General features: G+C 42.4%; 1 protein-coding gene across 8 annotated transcripts in view; it reads right to left on the bottom strand.

The window, feature by feature from the left end:
* RALGAPA1 (Ral GTPase activating protein catalytic subunit alpha 1) overlaps positions 1-17,229 on the bottom strand; it is a 335,676-nt gene that overhangs the window by 251,584 nt on the left and 66,863 nt on the right. For all 8 annotated transcript variants that reach the window (XM_068254030.1, XM_068254031.1, XM_068254033.1 and 5 more), the window contains exons 2-5: positions 11,779-11,889; positions 9,605-9,654; positions 9,240-9,297; positions 2,267-2,310 (exon numbers count right to left, since the gene is read on the bottom strand). In XM_068254030.1, the coding sequence (XP_068110131.1) occupies positions 2,267-2,310; positions 9,240-9,297; positions 9,605-9,654; positions 11,779-11,889 (263 nt within the window). The remainder of the gene's footprint in view (positions 1-2,266; positions 2,311-9,239; positions 9,298-9,604; positions 9,655-11,778; positions 11,890-17,229) is intronic.

Genomic DNA, 17,229 nt, shown 5'->3' with positions numbered 1-17,229 from the left:
CAATGCAGATTGCCTGGCTGTCCTGCTGACCCTCTGTTTCTAATACTTTTAACTATAGACCCTGAAGAAGCATGCAGATCAGGCGCTCTGACTTAAAGTGGATCCGAGGTGAACTTTTACACATTGCATAATTGTGTTCCTTTCCTATTGTTTATAGGGCATTCCTCAAGCCAAATATTTTTTTGTTTTTGTTTTAATACTCAAATTCCCTATAAACTAAAAAAGTCACGCCCACAGTTTTTCAGAGAACTTTGGCAGTAGCAAGGGCTCATTGAGCTCAGTCTGGGCAGGAGGAGGGGGAGGTGTTACTAGCCATTGATTCCAGAGGCAGAGGGGAGGAGGGAGGAGGAGGGGGGATTAGGCTGATGGCTCAAGATACAGATAAGCCTGCCTCTGTGTAATTTTTACAAACAACATGGCTGCTGTCATTGTATCACAGGAAGAAATAATCATATTCTATTAAAACTGTTTGCAGCTAGATTTGCTGTGTAAACCATCTAAACTTTAGATAAGATATATAGACAAGTTACTTGTTATAGTTAGTTTTTCATCTCGGATCCGCTTTAAGTTGAGCCACATGCTAATTTCAGGTGTGTGATTCAGACACTACAGCAGCAAAAAAAGATCAGCAGGACAGCCGGGCAACTGGTATTGTTTAAAATTAAATAAATATGGCAGCCACTATATCCCTCTCAGTTTGGGTAAACTATATATTCTACAATGTCCAAATGCAAGTATATGTCACACTCAACTACTAGGAATGTGCTATGGGCAGGCATGACTTAGATACACAAAGGAAAGAAAAATCTCCCCATATTAACAGCATCACTCCAGGGTATAGTCATAAAAGTATAACAAGTTTATTTATCATATCAAAAAACACATAGCAGTTGCATGGACACACATTTAAAAGCAATTAAAACCATCCACACTCTCTAGGAGTCATAAGTATTTGGTATCCACATAAATGTATAGGTTGATACCCGGTTAAAGAGAATCTGTACTCTAATATTCTTACACTAAAAAGCATACCATTCTATTACTTATTTTCTCCTGTGCCCCTCTGTGCTGTTTCTGCCACTCCCTGCTGCAATCCTGCCTTGTAATTAACAGTTTTAGGCAGTGTTTACAAACAAACTAACCAACTTGTAATAGGCTCACATAAACAGAGTGTGCGAGTCATACACAGTGTGCAGGGGGCCTGCAGAGGGTGTGTATCGCTTCTAACCAATCACAAGCAGCCCTACACATTCCACACACTCAAGCTTTAGCCCGACAGACACGACAGAGGAAAGTAGATAAGATTTATTACAGAGACAGTGCAATTAGGAAAAGCTGCAGTAAGCCAGAGCACATTAGAACAGGCATAGGAACTTATAGGATAGAAGAAATAAGACTGAAAAATTTGTTACAGAGTCTCTTTAAGCCCGGAAATCTACACACACCTGTTATCAAATAGATACAGTGGGTGTTTTGAACTCGGGTTGGTTCTGGATAAAGTGCTATAACAGTGAACACAGTGAATCAAAGTGCAAAGAACAAACACAAACAATGGCTATATTAAATGATGCTGGTAGTGGCTGGTGAAAGCCATAAGAGGAAATGTATACTTCACCCAAGTTTGGCAGACCAGGAAACCCCAGGAGAGTGTGAGCGTCTCAGTATACAGGGCGGACAAGTCCACCGGTTCCGCGGGAAGTAACCCCGCTTCTTCAAAGACGAGACCCAAAAGACGAGACCAGCTTCTTCAAAGAGAGCGTCTCGTCTTTGAAGCAACAGGGGGGGAACATCCTGCAGAACCGGTGGACTTGTCCACCCTGTATACTGAGATGCTCACACTCTCCTAGGGTTTCCTGGTCTGCCAAACTTGGGTGAAGTATACATTTCCTCTTATGGCTTTCACCAGCCACTACCAGCATCCTTTAATATAGATGTCCATTGTTTATTTGTTTGTTATTTACACTGTGTTCACTGTTATAGCACTTTATCCTAAACCCGAGTTCAAAACACCCACTGTATCTATTTGATAACAGGTGTGTGTAGATTTCAGGCTTAACCAGGTATCAACCTATACATTTATGTGGATACCAAATACTTATGACTCCTAGAGAGTGTGGATGGTTTTAATTGCTTTTAAATGTGTGTCCATGCAACTGCTATGTGTTTTTTGATATGATAAATAATGATGCTGTTAATATGGGGAGAGCTTTCTTTCCTTTGTATATATTCTACAATGACTTATTTTTCCAGCAAGTAGGTGACTAACCTTTAATGAGTTTCCGGTGTGCAGCAATTTTTTCAGAATCAGACCTAAAAGAAGCAATCACATTACACCATTACCATGTCATACAATAAACAAACTGGTAACAACAATCAGTGACGATATGCATCCTGGTAATCCTACACTGGAGCTCTCGGGTATAGGTAGATATGGTGTACAGTTAGATTTGCGGACCTCCCATAGGCCTCACTTCTTAAAGCGTTGATTCAACTGCCCATTCTTTAATGCAAAATTGCATTAACTAGTAACATGCAAAGGTTTTTGCACTGCACATCAGTGTTTTACAATAAATATATTTAAAATAACCGCCTATGGCTCCTGAATATCCTTCTTGTGGGATTTCTGCTTTATGTTGGAGAAGATCACCTAACCCCACACATCTTCTTCCTCTGCTGAAAGAAATGAAGTCTGTGTGTCCAGCACTGCAGCATTAGCTCTTCCCTATTACCTGTGTAATAAAGCATTTTATCTTCCCCCCGTCCCCCCATGTGATTATCCAACCATGTGCACCTCTCAGTGGACTGCCCTGCCTAGACTAGGAAACCATTGGTTGCATCTTTTTATGCTTTAAAGAGAACCCGAGGTGGGAATCTTAGAGTTAAATCTATACACAGAGGCTGGGTCTGGCTATAGTGCCCAGCCTCTGTTGATAGTTGAATATTCCCTAAATCCCCCCTGCTCTCTGCACAAGCCCATAAATTACAGCCGCGCTGGCGACACTGAGCGTGTTGCAGCAGGCTCTGTTTACCATTCTAGTGCCACTCATGCCGCTCCCCCGCCTCCTGCAGAGCGCCGATCCCCGCCCACGTCTCTTTCCTCGCCGCTGATTAGAGAGAAGGGACTCGGGCAGGGAACTGCGCTCTGCAGGAGGCGGGGGAGCAGCGTGAGTGACACTAGAAAAGTAAACAGAGCCAGACAGCGCGGCTGTAATTTATGGGCTCGTGCAGAGCACAGGGGGGATTTAGGGAATATTCAACTAGCAACAGAGGCTGGGCACTATAGCCAGACCCAGCCTCTGTGTATAGATTTAACTCTAAGATTCCCACCTCGGGTTCTCTTTAATGAAGAAACTGAAAAGAGTTTGAGAAAATATAAGAGGTTTTTTTTGAACAAGGAGATAAGACTCTGCTCAGTTGTAGTGCTGCAGTCCTGGCCACAAAGAGATAACCTGTGAGAAGAGGGCAAAGGAGGGGCAAGTGATCTGTGCTTGGAGTAAACGGCTAGCTGCTGCCCAATCCCAGCTCCTTCCCATCTCCTATGGGTGATGATGGAATAAAATGTCTGCCATATCAACAAGAAACAGAGCTAGAGGAATCAGAAAATTCACTATTACCAAATGTGTTAGACCTGGTCTAAAACATTTGGTACTTAGGTGGGTAAAGCAGGGAAAATGATCAAAAGATGCAATTCACAAACAAGTAGCTATGACCGACATCCTTCTCCTTTGATGAGCTCTCCTCTGCATACAATTAAACTCCTGCATAATTAATTCAAAAGGTTCCATCCTCACATCTAAAATACCTCACAGAATTACTTTACCAACATAAATCAGCTGGTCTAATCTGTCAGAAAAAGTGGGCGATGGTTGATTACTGAACGTTAGACCAGGTCTAAAAACAGGTCTAAAACATTACACCAAACCATCAGTAGACTAAAAACCATCTGTAGACTAGTCTAAACTGCTTAGTGAATTGAGGCCATTGTATAAGACAACTCCATGAAAATCAGAGGGATCAGCCCTGAATATGCATAATGTCTGTAACTTGAACTTTTAAAAAAATGTTTGTTATTCAAAAGTTATCAGCTACAATGGGTGTGAAGGAAGCCTGAAGTGACAGAGATATACAGGGCACTATTCGGTACAGAGTTGTTCGTCTGGTTTTAAAAAAAAACACAAAATCACATACTTGCCTATAAAAAGGAAAGCCTCTGGATCCTCCAGAGGCTTCCCACACTGTCCTCTCCTGCTGCCCAGGACCTTCCAGCTGGTCTGGGCTGCGTTCCTCTTCTGGCACGTGCTTTGCCGTGATGCAGCCGCCCTGCGCAGTAGCACAGAGCCACACAAGCATCTCCAGCTTGGTGCAGAGGTGAGGCCGTACTTGCTTAGGTGCAGTGCTTGAAGAGGAGTGCCGTCCGATCAGATTACCAACAAGCTCTATCTATGGAAGGTCTACGAGCAGCAACGGGGGAACTGGAGGATGCCTCATTAGGAACCAGAGCCTTCTCTATTCTTAGGCAAGTATGGGATTTTTGAAGTTATTTACACCTCAGGTACAGTTTAATGCTATCAAACTCTCTGAGGCAGAACAAGTAAGCAATATAAAACGTGAATAACACTAGCAACAAAGGCCTAAAGTAACGTGTTGGAGGTCTCGGTCAGAACCAGTCAGATCTCCTGCACCGGTCTTTGGCATCCTCCATTTTTATTTTGGTGGTCACTGAATCCTTAAAGGCAATTACTAGATGCCAGAAGGACACAGACAGTGACCACCTTGCTATTTCAGTGATGATGGCTTTTACCCTCCCCGGGCCTTGAACCCGGGTCTCTACGTTTCCAGACCGCAGCTTACCCTGTGTGCTATAGAATCTGTGGACAATCTACTATCTTAATATCAAAAATAGGCCTAACTGATACTGCACTATGCTCTGTAATTTGTCTACACCATGAGCTCTGCATTAATGTTGATGTACAGTAATTAAAAAACAAGCAGTTTTATGACTCTGCACTGTAAAAATGTTTTGCTTTGTGAATCCTACAAGGCAAGGTTTCCTTTACTGGTTGTTCAAGGGTTCTGGTTAAGTGCCGTTTCACACCAAGGCCCTGACTCAATTCACTTTTTTTGTTCTAGATCATTTTTCATCTTCTGTTTAAAATAACTTTGAAAAATTATCAAAGCCTAGGTGGAAAAGTAATGTAAAAATTATTCTGAGTATTTTCTTGCTTGCTGGTGGCTTAAAGGGACTCCAAGCACCTCTCATGGGCATGCCTTTTAGCCAGACGACTTCCAACAAAGTCATGCTTCGACCCCTCTGGAGGAGTCTCTTGCAATGGCCATGCATGCCACTTCCTCTTCCTGCTTCATTCAGTGATGCACTTCTCTAACAGAAAAGACAGGAGTGACCCAGAAGTTATAACAGAGCCAAGGTGGCAGCCTCGATTTTTTAACTGAAATCGAACAAAAACTATTTGCTGAAGAACGGCGATTCAGGCATCAAATGAAAGAGGAAAGCACAAGCTACAGAATGGTATGCATCTTTAAGTACTTTGTAGTACTGGTCGGAGTCTTAAAGGCATGCCTATGAGAGGTGCTCAGAGTCCCTTTAAAAGGTTTTTTAATATATGTTTTATTTGTATTATATTTAAAGAGACACTGAAGCGGAAAAAAAGTATGACATAATGAATTGGTTGTGTACTATGAATAATTACTAGAACATTAGCAGCAAAGAAAATATTCTCATATTTTTATTTTCAGGTATATAGTGTTTTTTCTAACAGTGCATCATTCTATAATATGTGCAGATTACACAACACTCAGCATTCAAAATGATTCTTTCAGATCAGTCTGTGAACTAATGACCTCTCCTCTGGCAGAGAAAAAGAAATTTGTTCACTAGAAGTTGAGATAATAAAAGTCAGAAGACAGCCCGCTCCACGACTTTGAAAGTCGTAGAGCTTAATGGCTATTTTGCATAGAGATAACAACTGGAGTTTCTTAACTCTTCCTGTACTGGAAACAATTAGACGGATGTATCTAATCTTAATGTTTTATTTCTTAGCTGTACTACACATACAAATCATAATATCATAATTTTTTTTCCGCTTCAGTGTCTCTTTAAGTGTGAAAATATCAATAAGGGACAAAAAAAAGTCATAAAGCAGCAGATGATAAATTGGTAAGTCTCTCACTGGCTGGTGGCCACATGTAATCATATCTAACTTCTGCTTTCAGTTTCGGCCTACAAAAGGAAGCAGAAGTGAAGCAGAAGTGACAAATGACCACCAACAAGTGCATAATAGTGATAATAGAGGTCACCAACAACCATAGACATAATTACTCACTCAACCGCATGCTTCTCTATAAATCTACTACATCTCCCCATGACGATTATTCTAGAAACTCTCTAGATGGAACTGATCATCTCTAATTACAACACTTACCAAGTCGTCATTTCTTTCTGTATTATATTTGTAAAGATTTACTCCCTTCCTGTTCCTTTTGTCAAAGAGCCATGAGACAGGAAACAAGGGGATATCATGCTATTTATGCTCCAGAAAAAAAACTATGCTTGAGCCTCAGACAAAAAAACAAAAAAAAAAAGACAAACTGACAGTGGTTTTAACCCTTTATCATTTTATCAAAAGCTAAACTAAAAGTTTTATATAGAGTTTGACTACAACAGCTATGCTATGACTATTGAGAAAGTAATAGTGGGGCAGCGGTGATTTAAGTGGGATTATACTCCCAAAACTAAATCTCAGTAACTGTATAATCTGTGGACCCGTTTCTAAGCAATTGATCTCTTCAATATGCCAGGTTTTTATTTTTCCCTCATCCCAAACTAAAGCCAAGGCTTGAAAGGGTGATTTGGGAGACCAATGTGGGTGATTTATCTTCAGGATGAGACCCTGGAGAACAATAATAAGGTATCCCCTCACAAGCCTGATCTCCTACCATATCTGCATGTGCTGTATGTGACCCCAGTTCGCCTTGCTAAATTCCAGGTCATGCTGTTAGATTGTCCTAAGTGCTTTACAGAGCAAGGCACCTTTTTCCACATGATGTACTGCTACACGGCCGTTAACCTGGACTGGGAACAATGGTCAAATTCTTACATGATAATATGGATTGCCCACTGGTTAGTGACCCCTAGCTATGCCTACTCCGTATCTTCCCTGACTATTAACAGTAAACACCTGAAGCAATTTCTACTTGAGGTGCTGCATATAGCTCGTAAAGTATTGACCAGATTTTGGATGTTCCCTGACTGGATTAAAGCTGTGAATATGGTACTGTCTTCTTCAGAGAGCTGTAGATCAGCATAGGAACATCATGAAGTATGATGGGGTTTGGTCGACCTGGCTCTCCTCCCCCTTAATTCAATTATAATGTGTTTATATTAATGCTGCACTGTTGGCAGTGGAATTGTCCTTTTCATCGTTCCCCCACTATTTTTCTTTTTGAGATGGGTCTAACAATTGCTTTAATTTTTTTTTTATTTTTTTTTTAATATGTTACAGCAATGTTATGATTTGTTGGTTGTTATAATGTTTGCAAAAGCCTTTCTGAGTTATATTACAGATGTATACCTGTACTGCATATTCTCGCTATTATGTTTGTACTATTTTTTCTCTGTATCAGTAACTACTCTTAAGGGGCCCATACACTCAGCCGATTAGCGGCAGTTCGATCGATCAACATTGATCGATTGATCGCAAATCAATAGACCAATCGATCGATTTGCGGCCGATTTCAATCGATCTGACATGTTGAAAAATTTAAGGTGGCCACTAGCTGTCCAATTTCTAGAGAAAAATCGTTCGAGCAATCAGAAATTCTGATCGGACGAAAAATCGTTCACTATACCATCAACTAACCAATTTTTGCTTCGTATCTATCACGCCCACCAAGAAAATCCACATTTTCGTTCGATGAAAATTCATTCGGGCGACATTTTTTTCACTCGTTCATAATCGATTGTGTGCACCAATGGAGATTATTTACAACCAATCCGCTCAGAATTTCTGATCACTCGAATGATTTTTCGCTAGAAATTGGACCGTTAGTGGCCAGCTTTAGAAAGATCTGTTGAGATTGCTTATCATTTTGCATTGGACCTAATGGAATACTGATGGCAAAAAAAAAAATGCCATCAGATCGATTTTCAATAGATTTCATACTGAAATCTATTGGAAATCAGTTCCTAGTAAAAAAATTTCCTAAACACATCAGATAGATCAGAGATCTATCTGATGATCTATCTTCTGCTAATTTAACGAGTGTATGGCCACCTTTAGCTACATAAAAGTATATTTGAAAGCATTCCTTGTGTGTAAAAACATTTACTTTCACTGTAAAGAGCAGTACAGGTTTGCTTATCCCTGGTTAATATGCAAATGTAATAATTGCCGGCCAAGAGACACCCGCTGTCTGTGCCTTGACTCTGCTCCCTCCTTCTGCTGAATAAACACATCGCCCTTGCAATAGTCACTTCAACAGAAAAAGAGAAGGGCAGAGTGAAGACACAGGCAGAGAGATTCAAGCCAGAAGTGATTATGTATGCCAAGCCTGTACTGCTCTCTTCAGTGAAAGTAAACAATGTTTACACACAGGGAATGCTTTCATAAGTTCTTTTATGTACCTAAGAGTAGTTACTGAAATGTTAGTTTTGGGAGTATAATCCCACTTTAAAGTGTACCTGAGACGCATAAAAAAAAAAAAAAGAAAACGTTTTATACATACCTGGGGCTCCCTCCAGGCCCCTTCTGGCTGATCCGTTCCTTGACGTCTTCCCACGCTGCTTGGATCCTCAGCTAATTTCACAAGACGGTGGCAAATTGGTACAGTACAATCGTGCTCTCTCACGGCCAGGAGCATACTGTGTATGCAAATTAGTACTGTGTTGACACAGAACGCTCCTGGCAACGGGAGTGCGATAGGGCGTGCATGTGCAGTACACCCACACTTGCGAAATTACTGGGCCGCCTAGTGTAGAATCAAGGCGGCGTGGGACCGATCAGCCTGAAGGGGTCTAGTGGAAGCCCCTGGTATGTGTAAAACTTTTTTTGTATCCATCTCAGGTTTCCTTTAAGTATCCATTTTTAACATAAAATTAGCCAAAATGTAATGACATACTGAATCTACCAGCTCCTCTCCACATATAAAACAGGTGCAATATATATTATCTGCACCTAACCTCTGAAGACACACTGGTTATGTATCAGGAACAGAACACTCACTGATGCTGTGATATTGCCATCGCTGATGGATTTTCTCAGGAAGAAGCTGCAAATTTTTCTAGAACAAAAAGAAAGTTGCAGATTTGTTAGATGTTGAATAAGTACCAATAAAGAGTTAAATGAGTTGAGGACTGTTAATCAGAACTCCGTTCCATGGTGACTACAAACTAAGAATGCCCAGCAAAAAGCGGCAACTTTTCTGGGAACAAGACTGTCCCAGTTCCTCATTAACCTCTGGAAAAGAGCGGCTCCCCTGTTACCGGGCAACTTCAGACTTCTACACAACAAGGTCACATGATTCTAAGACAAGATTAAATGTACAGTACAAAAGACAAAATGTGCAGAGATGCAGATTTCAAGCTTACCTCAAAAATAAAGAGGATGGCATCAAGCTCTTCTCGCTGGGACTTGTGGCCTGAAAGGAAATGTCAGATTAGAACTCAATACTATTTATAATCTAAAGTTTTTCTTTTTAAAAAAACAAAAGACTTGTAGAGCTAAAGAAAGAAATGGCCTAAAGCAAAAAAAAAAAAAAAAAAACACACATACAAAAACAAAACAAAAGAAAAACTGTTTAAAGTGGATCCGAGATGAACTTTTACTCATTGCGTAATTGTGTTCCTATCCTATTGTTTATAGGGCATTCCTCAAGCCAAATACTTTTTTGTTTTTGTTTTAATACTCTAATTTCCTATAAACTAAACAAGCCTCGCCCACAGGTTTTCAGAGAGCCCAGGCCCTTTCAGACAGTAGCAAGGGCTCATGGGAGCTCAGTCTGGGCAGGAGAAGGGGGAGGTATTACTAGCCAGAGATTTCAGAGGCAGAGGGGAGGAGGGAGGAGGAGGGGAGGGGATTAGGTTTTTTTGCTCAAGATGCAGATAAGCTTGCCTCTGTGTAATGTTTACAAACAACATGGCTGCTGTCGTATCACAGGAAGAAAGAATCATATTATATTAAAGCTGTTTGCACTTAGATTTACTGTATAAACTATCTAAACTTTAGGTAAGATATATAGACAAGTTACTTGTTATAGTTAGTTTTTCATCTCGGATCCGCTTTAAGTTACGTGGGTGCTTCTACCAGCCCCCTGCAGTCACCCTGTGCTTGTGCATTCACTGCGCAATTCTTCAGATCCCCTCAGTACCCCCCTTTCAGCCGGGCAACTCAGCATGTAGATGGCCACTGAGCATGTGTGGCCCTGTGCAGTGGCAGTCGATTCGTTCGATCATGCTCTCGTGGTCGGGAGCGCTCAGCTCATGCGCAGTAGAGCTTTTCCCGTACAGCGCATACGCAGATCGTTCCTGTCTACTGGAGCGCGATCAGCAGGAGCACGGACCAGTGCCACGCATCCGGCTGAAAGAGGGGCGCTGCAGGTGACAGGAACATCACAAAGTGACAGCGGGGCACAGGGGGCTGGTAGAACCCCCAGATAAGCTTAAATTTTTTTTTATTATCTGCTTTAGGTTTCCTTTAAAAGGACACCGGAAGTGAGAGAAATATGGAGGCTACCATATTTATTTCCTTTTTAACAATGCAAATTGCTTGTCTCCATTAATACTTTTAGCCATAGACCCTGAACAAGCATGCGGATCAGAATTCCTTTTGGGAAGGTGACGAGCATTATTTACCTTTGAAATGCTCCCTGCATGTGCTCCGCCATCTTCTCCATCCAGACCGGCAGATACAGCAATTTAAATCTCCCGCGGCAGTGTTGCGCATCCTCGGCCGCTCCAATGCATGCTGGGAGATAAAATACTTCATCTACCGGCCAGAAGGTGAACTCACATTGAAGCAGTACATCTGCCAACATGCATTACTGCAGCTGGGGAAGTGCTTCAAACTGTGGTTGGTCTGACTAGAAGATGGCAGAGCGCACACAGAGGGGGGGGGGGGGGGGGCTAGGGAACAGATCTTTGAAGGTAAGTAATGCTTAGCACAGTTTAGACCCCCCCCCCCCTACCCCTCTACCTACACACAATTTTACGGTCATCCCTTAAGACTCGTTCACATGCTGCCTGATTTAAGTTTTCAGAGGTGGCCAATAACGACCAACTCAGCCGACAACCAGGCATGTGTATGGCACCAGACGACGTCTAATCCACAAGCGATCCACCGGATGGATCTACTCAACCATTAGCAGCGCCGATCCCCCGCCCATCCCATTGTTCTCACTGCTCCCCCACAATACAGCGCATCGCCAGCTCCTGACCTCCGAGGGCGACATCAGCTGGGCATGTGTACGCCCCTTAGAGAGTTAGGTACCATCGGTTATTTAAAGGTGCAGTAGCTGATGTGTTGTTGCAAGTGTTTGTCTTACAGTGACATTTTGCTTTTTCTAAATACTTGTGATTGTGAATGGTTACGCTGATGCCCTGTATTTCTTCCTCTTCAATAACAATTGCTTAAAAAAAAAAAAAGTTTTAAAAAGTGTTCCGTTCCCTTCAAAAAAGCAGTTATGAAGGGACAGCCTGCACTTGTGCCCATAGCACAAATCATTTCAGGACCTGAGAAAAACAGGAGAGTCAATTTGCAGCCTTACCTTTTTGTTTCAGCGATGTCTCAATTACCACAAAATTTTCAAAGAAAACATAGTAGATGTGAGAGAAGTTTTGTTCAAAAAACTGCTTGAGGTCAATTGATTCTGCATTTTCTGTAAGAGAGAAAGAAAAGAGCAGAGATTACAGCCATGCCACAGAAAGGTCATAATGTCTCCCAGTGTCAACCTGCGGTCAAATGGCCCAATCCACGATACTAAACTAAAGGCAAGTGTGGACGAGGGAGAGGTGAAGGAGCTCTTACACAATAAATGGTGCGGAACAAACAATCACATAACAGCACGAAAAAAAATTCACATAGTAAAGAATAAGCCAATCATTTACAGAACTTTCTTTAACGGATCATATGTAAAAAAAAAAAAAAAAACAAGTACAAACTACTATATAACTGACTACAGTATAGAAAAGTATGCCCTATTTTGTGACAATAATATTGCATGGCATCACATAAGCAAACCTGTCATACTGGGGTTTATATGAGAAAGCTGTGGTAATCAAAATAATCAATCATGCACATAATCAGGTACACCGGGGCTCCTTAAAGTAAACGTAAGCGATACTATTAACTGAGCAATAATGATGAAGCACACCAGGGGCGTTGCTAGCCCCAAAGATCAGTGGCATGTGCCCCAGATGTGTTATGGGGTGCCCCGGATCTCCCTCAGGCAGAGTCAGGCAGTGGGCGGCAGTACTCATTTTTGGCCGCCAGATTCTGCAGACATCTCCTCCTTCGGGCTTCTTTCCTATCTCCACCACAACACCCAACACGCCAAATAGAGGCACCACTGCACCAAGCAGGGCACCACACAGGGCATCTATGTGGGTCTACTAGGTGCTGTGGTGCCCTGCTGGGTGCTGTGATGCCTTTATACAGGGAGCTGTGGTTCCACTATGGAGGGCATACTGGGAGTTGTGGTGCCTTAGTAGGAGGCCTGTAAGAGCATGGGAGAGGGTCCACTAAAAGGTCAGGAAATGCTATGGTGGACTGCCAGACAACCTGGCAGCAGGCCAACATGCCCATCAGAAAGCCAGACCAGCCAGCACAGAAGCCAGGTAGCTGTGCCTAGTTATATTTAAGTGGCACTGCTTATTTATGTGATATACTGCACTTTTTTTGTATTAATGGAGAGGGGGGCTTCATTCAACATTTTGCTGGGCAGTTGTAATTAGATAGCTGTTATGGTCATGTAAATTTAGCTCCACCCATGACCACACCCACATTCTAGTACAAAGCCACGCCCATTTTCGGCTGGGGTGCCCAAAAGTGCCCCGGATCTCTTGGGATCCTAGCAACGCCCCTGGAGCACACAATGCACAAAATAATTGTTTTTTCCCCTTAGCTGCATGTAGAAGTGCTTGCCTTGGTAAAAGCTTCTGAAGGAAGTTCTCCAGTGTCAGGAGGAAGTCTGTCCCTTTTGACATTCAAGCCTCCATTTCGGTCTGTTAAAAATGCATGGCTTCACTGACCAAAAAGGGAGATGAAGACCATGGGCTTGATTCACAAAGCCGTGCTGGTGTGCTAAACAGTTAGCACGTGAAGTGCCGTTCCTGAACTTTTGAACGTGCAAAGTGCCGCGAATCGTGGGATTGCGGACTTTTGTGCGCGCAAATTGCAGCGAATCGGGCTTTGGGCTGCAGCTCTGTCTCCATGCATGGCAATCCCCGCCCCTCTCAGTCTTCCTTCACTGAGAGGGTCGGGGGAGAGGCGGAGATCCGCGGGGATTGGCATGAATGGAGGCAGAGATGCAGCTCAAAGCTCTGATTCCCCGGGCAGCAAAATCCACGACTTTGAAAGTCGTGGATTTTTGCCCTAAGGTTTGGGGGGTTTAAATATAGCGATCTGCCGTGGGGATGCGGCGTTTTAGCTTGTGGTGTACTGCTGAAGGTAACTGTTATATAAAAAGTGCAATTTTAGGAGACTTCAGAGTCTCTTTAAGAAATGTGCAATTCCATCCTTAAACGGTTGCAGATTAAGAAGTGCTTAAAGAGAATCTGTATTGTTAAAATTGCACAAAAGAAAACATACCAGTGCGTTAGGGGACATCTCCTATTACCCTCTGTCACAATTTCGCCGCTCCCCGCCGCATTAAAAGTAGTCAAAAACAGTTTTAAAAAGTTTGTTTGTAAATGAACAAAATGGCCACCAAAACAGGAAGTAGGTTGATGTACAGTATGTCCACACATAGAAAATACATCCATACACAAGCATTCCTTTGAATCTCAAGAGATCATTTGTGTGTCTCTTTCCCCCTGCAGTTCTCACCCACTGAAGAGTTACAGGCTGATTGTTTCTTCCTGCAGACAGCTCTGCCCAGTGTCTGTAATTCCTCAGTATGTGACTCCTTTCACAACAGAGGAGGATTTATCCAGCTTGTAAAAGATAAAGAGAGCAGAGAAAAGCTGGCTAATGTAAATAACACACACACAGGAGTGTGCAAAGAGGGGGCCTGGAGGGGGGCGTGCATCACAGATCCACAACACTGAAGTTGGCAGCCTTCCAGACACAGGGCGACAAGTCCGACAGGGGAAAGATAAACTCATTTATTACAGAGATGGTGATAGTAGAAAGTGCTGCAGTAAGCCAGAGCACATGGCACATGGCCAGAGAACAGGAAGTCGTTATGGCAAACTCTATACCTGCATTTAAAGGGGGCTTAGATGCTTTCCTTGCGTTGAAAGACATCCATGGCTACAATTACTAGGTTATGCCTAATGATGTTGATCCAGGGATTTTATCTGATTGCCATCTGGAGTCAGGAAGGAATTTTTCCCTTTTGGGGCTAATTGGACCATGCCTTGTGGGGGTTTTTTCGCCTTCCTCTGGATCAACAGGGGTATGTGGGGGACGGGCTGGAGATGTACTTTGTACTGGTTGAACTCGATGGACGTATGTCTTTTTTCAACCAAAATAACTATGTAACTATGTAACATTAGAACAGGTTTAGGAACTTGTAGGATGGTAGAAAACAGGATGAAATTTTTGTTACAGAGTCTCTTTAACAGCAGTTCTACAGATAGTGCAGCAGTGCAGGCTCAGCCCCCCTGAAGGGCTCCTCCCCCATGCTGAATTCCTCTTCTGAGCCTGCCAGTATCAATACGGCAGATGTATTGGTTACAGCAACAGCAATTTCCCTCACACACTGCACTGTCTGAGAGACCTTCCTATTTTCTCCCTTTTTACAATACTTTTAGAAGGAAGATGCGTTACCTAGTGATTTCTTACGATGTCTGAGACAGTTCAGCGTGGATTTCTAAAAACCTACCAATATTTTGTCTCAGACACCTTTAATAAATGTCCCCCTCAAAATCACACAGTGAAAAATGTCTTGAATTGCACTGAACTTTGCATTTCTACTGCAAACCCTCCCGAAAGGAAGCAATCAAATTAGCACCATAGCACTGCTGTAATTGGCTTCCATACAAACAAGTGGCAGTCAGAGATCTTCAGGGCGTGTTTGCAGTAGGAGAACAAAAAATTAAAACCACAATGCATTATACATAAGTGGGCAACTTGGGGTCGATTTACACTATAGCAATTAGTTTCATTTTTTTTTCCAGTTTATGTCCTTCCCAACTGTTTAGTTATTTACAAATTGAGGCTCCCTGCACACTGCAAATACGTTATGCGATTCCGATTCCATTTCCGGTTTGAAATTCCGTTTTTCCCTGAATGCAATCAACATAAAAATGGAGGAAAAAAGCACAGCATGCAGTAACGATTAAAAATCGGAATCAGATGTAAAAGACCGATTAAAGATTAGAATCGCATGCAGTGTGCAGGGAGCCTAAAATATATTTTTGTACACACACACACACACACACACACACACACACACACACACACACACACACACACACACACACACACACACACACACACACACACTGTACACACACACACACACACACACACACACACAGTACACACACTGTACACACACTGTACACACACTGTACACACACACACACACACACACACCCGCTGTACACACACACACACCCGCTGTACACACACACCCGCTGTACACACACACACAAACACACACACACACACACACACACACACACACACACACACACACACACACACACACACACACACACACACACACACAGATGTAGATGCAGACTGTAAGATCAAAACACTACAACAAACTGCATAAGACAATGAGAAAGGAAGTCCCTGCCCAGAGACTCTCGCGTAAAAAAATAGTTCAAATGTACAGACACAGCAGGAGACCGAGAGGAGGGCATTAACAAAACACAATACAAAGAATAACTGAAATCATCAGAAGTTGTATATTAGAGCTGTTTTCCACTGAGAAATGTGACTGCAATCACTCTGCAATTCTCACATTTTCCACTACCGCGATTACGCCACGATCTGACAGGTGTACGGGCGCAATTGTGGTGCGTTTGCAACAGGAGGAAAAAAAAAAACAAGCTGGAAAACAATTTGAAACGACGAAGTGTGGGAAAAAAAAAAATCGCATAGCGGCAGAATTGCTATGTGATTTTCCTGTAACGCACCCTAATGGTGCCCACTAACGATCCTATTAGCGAATGATTGACTGATCAGAAGGAATCGATCAGGTCTGTACATGGAATTAAAAAATATAACCTATCCAATCATTTCAGATGGAATTAAACTGAAAAACAATACAACAATTGTTGACGATTGGCACCATCACTATAAACCAATCTTATCAATCGGACAGTCGCTTATTCACTAAAATTGGATAGTTAGTTGGCACTTTTAGAGTGTGTTCATACATCCAAAATTTGATTGGCCAATGGCTGTCACTTGAAAGACACAAGTCCTGATTCTTTAGACATCCTATGACAGGAGTCCTGGGTCCAAACCAAACCAAAATAAGGGGCACATTTAAGAAGCACTATGACAAAAACAGTAAAATGATAAATATATGTGTACATTTGTTCTGAAGTGAGTGCACTGTAAATCAATGCCTATGTAGCGGTCATTCTCTGTAGGTACCATTATCAGACACCTCTGTACCTCTTACTGAAAAGTTTTGAAGTACCGCCTATCCTCATAGTAGATTCTCAAAGTGCCCATTATTCCTATAAAAGCACCCCCTAGCAAGGACTTGCGCAATGATGCCAGCCTGCCTGCCTATTTGTGTAGAAAGGTTTCGGTGGCTCTTGTAGGGACTAAGAAAACCCAAATAAGAAGAAGGGAGAGACCAGGAGCCCAATGGTACATTGTACAGTATCGTTAGGTATAGAGAGGGGATGAAAGTATACATGAAAGTATACATATATACACACACACACACAAAGGTGGATTGCAGTTCCTGCTACCACTATATACCGTGTTTCCCCGAAAATAAAACACTGTCTTATATACATTTTTGCTCCAAAAGATGTGCTAGGGCTTATTTTCAGAGGATGTCTTATTTTGGGGGAAATACTGG

Source organism: Hyperolius riggenbachi, chromosome 9 (genome assembly GCF_040937935.1).
Source record: "Hyperolius riggenbachi isolate aHypRig1 chromosome 9, aHypRig1.pri, whole genome shotgun sequence".
Taxonomy (NCBI): domain Eukaryota; kingdom Metazoa; phylum Chordata; class Amphibia; order Anura; family Hyperoliidae; genus Hyperolius; species Hyperolius riggenbachi.
The sequence above is the reverse complement of the archived record's forward strand: the minus strand, read 5'-3'. Positions and strand labels throughout refer to the sequence as shown.